Source organism: Ruditapes philippinarum, unplaced genomic scaffold, assembly GCF_026571515.1.
Source record: "Ruditapes philippinarum isolate M1 unplaced genomic scaffold, ASM2657151v2 ctg22749_1_1_1_1, whole genome shotgun sequence".
In the NCBI taxonomy this organism is placed as follows: domain Eukaryota; kingdom Metazoa; phylum Mollusca; class Bivalvia; order Venerida; family Veneridae; genus Ruditapes; species Ruditapes philippinarum.
Window position 1 is genome coordinate 1 of NW_026863606.1, and position 10,970 is coordinate 10,970.

Genomic DNA, 10,970 nt, shown 5'->3' on the forward strand with positions numbered 1-10,970 from the left:
AATTAACAATATTTTTGTTTACAGGTCAAATGGAATTTACAAGATGCTGTTCGGTGTATTGAAAGACGTCTGCTGTCACAACTTGAAGATAAAGATAACCATACTGACCTTAAAGATGAAGCCTTCAATGTGAAAAATAAGTTACACAAAACTCTTAGAACCAGTCTTGGTGTTGTTGACTTCATAAGACTGGTTTCTGAATTTGGAAATCGCGAAGAACTGGAAAAATACAGTTGCTTAGCAACTGCAAGGGAAGAGAGACTATTTACTGACACAGTCTCTGTTACTGAAAATAACTTTAGCTTTGAACATCCTCAAATGGATATAGAGGATAATTTGGAGATGATGTTTGGCAGTTTGTCTGAAATCATGGAAGAAACAACTGTATGGGATCCTCAGAGTCTTGTGTTGCATGATGACCCTCTGGATCACGGTACGAACGATTCCATTATCAGATATCCTAGAACGGACCCGAAACTTGATCTCAATTACACAGAGGATAATGAAAGAGATCATTATCATGCAGATTTCACTGAAGACACCGGAGCAATCATGTCCAGCCGATTTGCTAGACGGCAGCAGTTCTCCAATCACCAGGTCAAAGGTCATCAACGCCATCCAATGAAATCTATGTCTTTTGATGAATCCAGCCCATATGATTATGTTCGAAGTGAAAATGAAGATTTCCAACAAAAGCTGCTACATGCACAAGACCCAAATTTACATCCAAGATTTCAAATACTCAATGAACATGAAACCAATAGCGATACAGGTCAAACGAGGGTCAAAGGTCATGACTCTGTCCAGACAGCTATGCATTCCCTTGAATCCAGTTCTAAAAAGTCAGCACCAGGGGGATACAGGTCAATGTCCAGAAGATTATCAGCCCCGTCTTCTCTTTTGATTGACACCCTAAATAGACGTCGACTGAGCGCGTTATCTATTCTGGAACGGGCCAATATCAATACAGAGGGGTTAAATGTGACTAGTGATATAGAATCAGGAATGAATGAAGCCAGGCTCGAGTGGCTTAGAGAGAATGTACGAAAGAAGGTTCAGAGAAGTATTTCGCAAGATGAAGTTGTGTAAATTACAATGGGACATGTTACGAGAAGTGATTTTGAAACTATTGTGGGCATTTTATTGGATCATATATGAACAGTCATAAGCATGAATTTTTACATGACATCCATATTTTTTTCATATTTCAATGAATAGAAAGAAAGACATTTTAATGCTTACAGCTTAATATGCTTAAATTTGTTAACTTTGCTTGAGATAATAATTGAATTATTTCTGAATCAATTTCATACATAAAATCCATTACTTATGAACAATTTATACAGTTTGCATCTTCAAACTTTACTGTTACATTGCTTTTAATTTCTACAAGTCCACTTGAAGTTTAAGGAATTTCTATATAAGATTATAATAAAAACTGATAAACAAACATTGTAAAACTTGGTCAGCCTACTTTATATCTGCTGATTCTTGTACAAACTTAGCACATTTTGTAAAATCAAATATTCTCAAATATTTAAAGGGACTCCACTGAGGGTGTTTTTTTTTTTACATGAAAGGATTGATAGATTTGTGTACCATCATTCCCTTACTCAGTTTTACCAGAATTATCATTTTCATTGAGCAAAATGACCTAAATTACTCAAATCAGACTAAAAATAGCTTAAAAATTAATATTAAAATTTGATTCTGAGAATATTTCTTTATTTCCCTTTGTCTATTTTTGATACTGAATTCTCCACTTGCTCCATATAAGAATTTTAATTGTATGAATATCCTTTTTGACCTCAGTGGAGCTCCTTTAAGGTGATTTTCCCAAAATATGCAGGGAAATGCCTGACATATAACCTATTCACTATCTTATTCAAGTTTTGTATGAAGTATAGGCTTGCTTTAGATAAAAAAAATGTTATAAATGTTATAAATATAATTATGTACAATTCTTTTATCTTGATTGTTTCTCTATACTGAAAATGCAATTAAATTATACTTGTTATAGTACTGATTTATTAACAGAAAAAATGGATCACTCCACAGAGGTCATATACTGGCCATAGACAATGTCCCTATACTAAGATTCACAAAGATAGGCATTTCTTCAAAAGTTATTGATCGAAAAGGGGTTTTACAAAAAGTGTGACTCTGACTGTGACCTTTTCCTGAATGACCTCAAAAGCAAGTGAGGGAAATGTCTCTACAAAGTTTCTCAACTTTACCGTAGGCTTATTCTTTCCCAAGTTAATGATTTGATTAGAATACTAGGACAAACATACTGACCAACCCGATTGCAACCTGCTAACCACATAAGTAGAGTATAAAAAGCAGTTCTAGTACAAGTATGTTGAGCATAAACTATCTAGGATAGTCAATATCATTTTGTAAGTTGGGTCAATCAATTCTGAATTAACGACAAATGTGTCCTTTCGACACATATGCCCCCACATTCCATTGTTTAGTTACTGTAAGTCTCCAGACTTAATCTTCACGGACAGATGGGGGCAAATTTATATGTCCATCCATCCAAGAAATAATAGTAACATATAAATAGTATTATATGACAAAAAAAGGCTGCTAAAATCTTCCAAGTTTCAACAATCAATTAAGTCTAATCCAATTACCTTTCTTCCCATGCAGTTTTCTGTTTATGATGTCAAACACATTTGGTACATATTGTCCGTCCGGCTGATTCTGTAACTTCTCCTCTTGTTTCTTCTTCTTTCTCTCTTCTTTCTTCATCACATCAAACATGTCTCTCTCTCCAGCCAGTTCCTTCAGCTCCATAATCTTGTCCAATGATTTTCCTGAAGATGGAGATTAAAAATGAGCTACAGTAATATTTGTGTTACTGAAAGACTGAACAAGAGCATGGCATGCTGTGTTAACCCTCGTCTCTTAAAATAACCACATTTGACCAAAATTCTATGTTAAAAAGGGACATAACTCAAAAAATTCCAAAAATATAGCTTTCAGAACTATGCCCCTTTGTCTTAAGAAAGTATTCCAAGTTTCATATTAATTCCTTTAAAATTGTAAGAGTATTGGCCTACATTAAAGTTTTTGAATGATGACAACACTAACAACAACTCTGAAGCGATCATAATAGCTTGACCTCTTCTCCGAAGCAGACGAGCTAAAAATAAAATAGTGAAGTTGATGAAGCAGTTTGTTATTACTAGAATTAGTTTGAATATGAATATTCAGTAGCCTCAGTTCGAAATGCAATTCAGACATCAATATTGATGGAGTCAGTTGATTGATTGATTGATTGGTTGGTTGGGTTGTTAGTCACATCAACAATTGTAAAGATCATATGACCACTTTCCAGCTTTACTGAGGGTTAATTCCTGATGTGCATTATTTCAGGTATGAACAGGCACTCGAGTAGAACCACCAATGATCCATATAGCTTGTCTGATAGGTACCTTACATGAAAGAGTTCATAGTCACTCGGTTATTGGAACCTTAGACCATGAGAGGTAAATGGTTTGAATTCAACCACCTTAACCACTCTGCAACAGGTTTATTCAATATTCTATATTCAATTCTAAAATGGATCATGCTGGGCAATATAAATGATCACATTGATTCATGAATACTAAATTTGTCATAAAAGCTACATTAAATAAATATGTAAAGATATTTTGCCGTCGGCCTAAAAACCAAGCATTCTGAAGATTCATTAACCTTTTTAACAGTGTTGTTGTAAATCTCATCAAATAATGTTCATAAATAAAGATTTTAAACGGAAAACCCCACGGTAACGCTAAAGTTCGTATACAAATTTTAACATGCAAATAAAGATTATATGCGCTACGTCACAGTGTTATAGCTGCTATCCGGAACACAACAAATATGAGATTTTCTTGTGCGAACACATTTTAACCATTTAACTTCATGGTGCACTAGGCTTGAGGTTCAGTAAAAAGTAATCATCTCATAAAAAAAGATTAAATTTGTATGAAAACATCCGTTAAAATGCGATATATCGTTTAATTAGGACTGCTACTTATAGATGTTGGTCTGTGCACTACAAGAGATTGACATTGCAAGCAAAACAATAACTAATTTACAAAAGCCAATGATTGAGTTATGAACTTGCTTAGTGACACAAAAGTTAATCTACATAATAGTGAATCCACACAAAATTAAAAACAGTAACTCACAAAAGTGTGACATCACTGACATCAATGTGATTAAGATAACTTTCCTACTAGCAAATAGTTGCACTCAAACAGTTAAATAATCTTGATGTACCATTTACACATGGGTGAGTCAATATTTCTTAAAAGTCAAACTGTAACTTCATGTATATAATAAATTTAGGCACTAATACAAATGATAATATACAATTTGATATACCTTGAGGAAGAAGTTGTATGGGAACTGGTTGAATACGACCTTCTCCGGCCTTACCAAGCCCTTGTCCAGGTACATAACCCATCTTGGTCAATAATTTACTTCCTATACCCTGCAATAATAGTATAAACAATGCATATACTTAAACATTGTTGAAATACCAAATAATACCTTTTTGGTCTAAACATAAAAGACTAGCAGTTACTTGATTGTTTTATTGTATGGTCACTTTCCCAGCAGAGGATGAGCTCAGGTGCCCTTTTGTTCATTACTTCAGGCATGAGAGGTCACCCAAGCAGAACCACTGACCTTTCGCAAGCTTGCTGGATAGATGCTTTACATGAAAGAATCTAATAAAGTTCTTGACAAGATTTCAACCCACAGTGGTGAAAGGCAAGTTATTACATTGTATAAGTATGCGACATTAACCAATGTGCCACAGTTTTGTTTCATTCTAAGCCTTGATACTGGCCATGTTGTCACTGTGGTATTTCGAGAGATCTCTGTTATTTTTTCTATCAGCTTTTAAAAGATATGACATTTTTTAACAAAAATGTAGGAAAGCAACGGTTTTATACCAGAAATGCTTTGAAAATAGACAAACATTCAATAATTCTAATTTAATACATTTCATTATACTTCAAAAATCCAACATTAAATCTTTGAATCCCAGACACTGGACAAAAAAAAAAAAATTTTGAAAAGTCTACCTTTGTATGAGCTTCCCACTGACCTAGATCACCAAGACCATGTGACTTTGGTTTCCATAGAAACACAGGAAGTTCATCATCTTCATCTGAATCTTGTCTGTTGATTGGACCTTCATCAGAATCACTGGATTCTTCTACATTGTCACCTAAAATAAACAATTATCCTTGACTTTCAATCTTACAATAAATACTATAAAAGAAATAAGATTCTATTTCAATCAAAATTATTTGAAGCTCAAGCAATTGAAAAAGGAATAAATAATTAAAACTCTACACACATATACTTTTTTATATTTGTAAACAAGACACTTAGTTCCAAAACTATAATAGAAATATTTCATAAGCAAGAGGCTGCATGTCATTGATTTCGTTGGCATTGACATCCACAAAATCAGTGACTATTTGTGTTTAATGCTGACTTTCCATTTTCTACAGGTAAATTAAGATTCATGCTTTATTTACTAAGATTATGCAGCTTTGGTAAACAGTACTGTAAAATTAGAAATTTTCCCAAGGGATTAAATTTTCTGCTAATTTCACAAATAAAAGATTCTCGGTAAAATAAATATTTGCTAAATAAGTATCAGTGATTTTCCTACTTATATAACAGACTCCGAAAAAGGGCCTCTTCCCAATTGAAATTTTCTTTAAAATCATGCAGTTTTCCCAAAAATCTGAACTTAAACCTGCTTTTTTTCTTCCCAAATAAGCAATTTTAGCGATAATTTTTCCCAAATTCAAGAGGCTAAGGCCTCTTCCCAATTAAGCAAGAAAAATCACTGAGTATCAACAATATAATTGTCACAGAACTGAGGGTAGGGATTTGCAAATATTTAACTTTGCCCAATAGTCCAAAATGTTGATTTGGCAAATTTTTGGCCTCATGAAATCATCTGATTTTACAGTAGCTAGATAGCCTATTATCATATTTTTTTTCCATTAACCTCCTGTAACCAAAGTTATTAACTTTTGCAACCAGTACAGAGCCAGGCTCTCTACTGCTGTTAGCTTGATTTTTGTATTTTGATATTGAAATTCAAATGGATTGTTCCAGATTTAATGCAGGACAAATCATACAAAAGTTCAGCAGGTTAACAGTTAAGAAAATCACACTTTGCAATGTGGTACAAGATGTTTGTTATATACAGAGCAGGAACTGTGTTTAGGGCGAAGTCGGGAGAAAACTTCGCCAAAAATATTTTCACATCACCCTATTTGCAGGGTGAAGTCACCTCTCCCTAAATTTTCAGTCCAAGGTAGTCCCTGTACAGAGTAATAATCAGTAAAAATCAAAGTAAGTGGTTAGGCACTAATAAACAACACTGAAATGTTTACAAAATTTGATGAAAATGTAAACACCTAAGGGAAGTATATCCTCGAAGCATAGATATAGAGGTGTATCATTATAATCATCAAATGTTACAGTAGTGCCCTCATCATGTAGATCAACTATAGTGGCTTTATACCATAGATCATCATCCTCGTACCTCGCCAGGCAACGAGACTCTAATTTCAATATACTGAAATAATGAAAAAAATAATACAGTTTATTTAAGTCTCATCATATTTTAGATTTTCTGAGTGATAAAAGCTTTTTATCTACATTTATCATCATTTATACCTATAAGTTTGGGATGAGAATACAGTCATTACCAAAAGATGAAATACATATACAGTGTAACTTCCGAATTCCAGAACTTCTAAAATCCGGAAACTTCTGAAATCCGAACATTTTTCAGGGTCCCGAAATTTCTCCTTCTGTTTTCTATGTAATAAATACCTCTGAATACCGGAACTTCTAAATTCTGAATTCCGAACGATTTTCTGGTAAAATTTGGGTTATATCAATTCAAATTTACTTCCAAAATCCGGAAATTGAAAAAGGTGTGAAGGAATATTATAATTGAGATTGTGTAAAACCTTCAAAATGTCATTATTTCAAATTAGCAGTAACCATTTATCTTGACACCTATTAGAATCACAACCTGTCAAACACTTTATTAAAGTGTGAAAATTGAAAAATGAGAAGTATAATATGATGAAAAACAAAAAATTAGAGGTAAATAGGTACGTGGAATATACTCAATAAATTATACATTATGGTTTTGTATCAACAAATTCAGTTATATGTGATAATGAAATTTGATATACAATGTAGTTATAAACTTTTTAAAAGTCCTATACATTTGCCATTTTATGAATTTAATTAGCTTCATAATTATATGTTTCTTCATGTCTTACTTAAACAATTGATCCGAATGTTTCCTCTTGTTTAGATAATATCGAACTTCTGAATTCCGGAAACTTCCAAATTCCGAACTTTTTGGCTAGTCCCTCAGGTGTTCGGTTTTCAGAAGTTACACTGTACTCACCTTAAAGATCCTGTATGTTTTGTGAATGATATTGTTACTGTGTGTATACCACACTTGCCAAAAATTATATATGTATATAATTATGCAAATAAAATAATTTTAAACATCGAAGAATATGTAAAATGTGTACTGCAAATATTTGTGCACATCATATTTAATCAATAAATTACCTGCATTCATTTCTTATTGGAAAATTTGACTTAGAATTTATAGAAAATAAATTTCTTATTACCTCCCTTTACAATGTATTTACATGAAATGTTAAATTGGTTAATATCTTTATAAATAATGCTTATTGGAACTTACAATATTGACAAATCTTAATTTGAGCATCATATTTATGAAATAAAACCATGAAAAAATTGTGTTACAGGACCTTTAATTTTTCCTGAATTCACACTGATTTACCTCCTTTTAAACTGATTTTACCAAATTTCACACTATGTATTTCTCAAGTTGTAAAGCCATTAATGTGTACTGGGATCCTTCATTTTTACCGGTCAATCAGTTTACTGGACAAATCTATTGTTGTCTAATATTGCTTTATTTTTGTTTCAAATCAAAAGCCATCCGGTCTGAATTGCACACACATTTTCAATTTCAAAGTAAATAACAACAAGACCACTCTCATGTAAATATTGTTGATTCAGTTCTTTATCTAATTACATGCCCTTTCGTTTACTATTTAATTTCATACCTGGTCATGCGGGGGAATTATGTGTTCTGCATATGCCAAAATATTGAGGCCCTTAATGGGTTATTTTAGACAGGTTTTACTATTATATCTTCTCTGCATTATCTCAGCAAGACAATCATATCATATTTTAATGATAAAAAGTATATTTAAATTTAATCCAGACAGTATTTTGTTGTTGTATTTTATAGGGAAATGCAAAGTAAAAACTACATTAGGAAACAGGTCACATCCGATTTTTAAAACCAAGGGAGGAAACTCTACATGAAATGTAAATAAAATATATTATCTGGATTTTACTGGCTTCATGAAAATGAAATTGTATGACAAAGAACAGAATTACAAATGAATATCAAAATTTACGTTTACTGATTTATGAAGAATCAATACGATCATTGAGTTAATATTGTGAATTTCCATTACACCCCATATATAGGCCTCTTCGTAAAAAGCATGGATACTGTGTCTATTTTTAGTAACATCTTTGGCTTTTCCAGAATCTTAACCTTGCCATTCAACAGGTGTAATTTCCTTGCTGATTATTAAAAGATTAATTTCAATTCACAACTTCAAAATATTATAAAACAAAATGTCCGGTAAATTGAGTTGTCTACACAATTTTTTTTCTATAATAATGCCCCACTTTGAAGACACATTTTTATGGTTAAAATGTTAAATTTCGTGTTTGATAAGGTCAGTTTAACGCCAATTAGGAACCCAAAATCGATTGTGTAAAATTTCATTGTTTTTCATGGTTTTAAATTAAAGTTACAGCGAAAAAACATCATATTTTGTCAGGTAATATGTAGGACCACAGTACTGACATTATATTTGAACCCCTGTCAAAGCAACATAATAACCTGAAACATAGACCTTCCTAATGAATAGTCTATTGATAAGGAAAAACAATTATTTTCCTTTTGTTCTGATATTATATTTGCCTGATATTCTCTGTATATGTTTAACCGACCTATAAATTCTGGATTCTGATATATCTAGTAAATATCCAACCTACCTATGATCTGGATCCTGTTATTCCTAATAAATATCCAACCTACCTATGATCTGGATCCTGTTATTCCTAGTAAATATCCAACCTACCTATGATCTGGATCCTGATATATCTAGTAAATATCCAACCTACCTATGATCTGGATCCGGATATTCCTAGTAAATATCCAACCTACCTATGATCTGGATCCGGATATTCCTAGTAAATATCCAACCTACCTATGATCTGGATCCTGATATATCTAGTAAATATCTAACCTACCTATGATCTGGATCCTGATATTCTTGAAGGTCTTCTAAAGCTACTTCATGTCCATGACTATACCTGGAATATAATGTTAAAGAACCATGGATTCTTGTTAACTTAAGAATTAAAGGTTTAAAGGTTATGCTTCAAAATATGAATAATTGCAAATTTTTTGCTCACACATTATAATGGTGTATTTATTTTTACGGTAAACGTACTTTGGGTGATATCTCAGCGGTCACTCAGTCATACAGGATTTCCTGGATAATGAGCCAGTAATTATCAATTTCATCCAAAGTTATCGTCTGCTAATACCAAAAGATTCCTAAATTAGTAGTTAAGGACAAATGAACATTAGACTCAATCAAAGATCAACTGTTAGGAATATAAAGAATCCACTAAGGATCTTACCAGTGACCCCTTGTTAACAAATCTTATCGGGCAAAGTTGTCTTATTTGAGCTCATTAATAAAAAAGGGAGATGAACTATAAAAGTTCTCTTCTGTTCTTATCACTTTCAATTATATATAATAATTATAAGAAATGTAAAATATTATTAAATATTGAAATAAATGTGTTTCAACTAATAAATCAAAGTATAAAATAATATAATATATAATAATATACACATTATCTTATTTTGGTTTCCTTCACATATGAATTTTGGATTTTCCATTTTGCTATAAAATGATATTTCTGATTTTTTTCCCAACTAAATCATTTTTCATTCAATTTACAGACATTTTTTTCTGTTCTTTATTCTTGAAGTGAAGCATAAATATACTTATTGTTGTAGAGTTTTAAATTGGTATTGTTGTATTTTTTTTTAAATATACATATTTTAAAGTTTGATATTTCATTGTCATTTTTTATGAAAAAAGTGCAAAAAAAGGTAATCATATGTAATACTCTTAAAATTGATTTTAGCTATTGAAATCCATTAAATTCTTCTTGATCATATCAGCAAATAACCCGATACATATAATTTTGCAAAATTATAATGGATTTAAGTCTTTTTAAAAAAAAATCCCATTAGAGTAAGACTTCCTTAAACTTCTAATTAGAATTTGAAAATGGTCTTTATCTCCCTTTACCTGCATTCTCCTTCACTAAATCTACAACTTCCTCCAAGGAAATATTTACATGGTAACATAGCACTGTGTGTTGGATTACAGAACATCACTTTAACCTGCACAATAACAAGAGGGCCATGAATGGCCCTCGAAGGTCGCTCACCTGTATATAGCCCCCCCCCCCCCCGGCCCAAATTTTTACCCAAGGGCTTTTATTTTGTTTATTTGAACAGACTTGGTAGACACCCATAAGAAGATGTTTCATGCAAAACATCTAAGTTCTAGCTCATTGGGTTTTTTAAAGAAGATTTTTTAAGTTTTTACTATACACATAGAGTAAAAAACAATGACACCCCTCGGGCAGGGCCAGTTTTGACCCCTGGGCTTTTTTATTTGAAAAACTTTGTAGATATTTACTTAAAGATGTTGCCATGCTTAATATCTAAACTCTAGTTATTTTGGGGTTTTTTCAAAGAAGATTTTTAA

At 32.1% G+C, this 10,970-nt stretch overlaps 2 protein-coding genes across 2 annotated transcripts; one reads left to right on the forward strand and one right to left on the reverse strand.

Moving 5' to 3' along the window:
• Positions 1-36: 36 nt before the first annotated feature.
• On the forward strand, positions 37-1,964 carry LOC132722669 (tripartite motif-containing protein 72-like; the record flags this gene model as incomplete). Its single annotated transcript, XM_060707187.1, is given in 1 exon segment — positions 37-1,964. A coding segment is annotated over 1 exon segment (1,053 nt), but the record flags the coding sequence as incomplete, so codon positions are not given.
• Positions 1,965-2,639: 675 nt separating this feature from the next.
• LOC132722670 (zinc finger CCCH-type with G patch domain-containing protein-like) lies at positions 2,640-10,600 on the reverse strand (the record flags this gene model as incomplete). Its single annotated transcript, XM_060707188.1, is given in 6 exon segments — positions 2,640-2,822; positions 4,381-4,489; positions 5,088-5,233; positions 6,447-6,607; positions 9,427-9,489; positions 10,506-10,600. Coding segments are annotated over 6 exon segments (757 nt in total), but the record flags the coding sequence as incomplete, so codon positions are not given.
• Between the last annotated feature and the right edge of the window lie 370 nt (positions 10,601-10,970).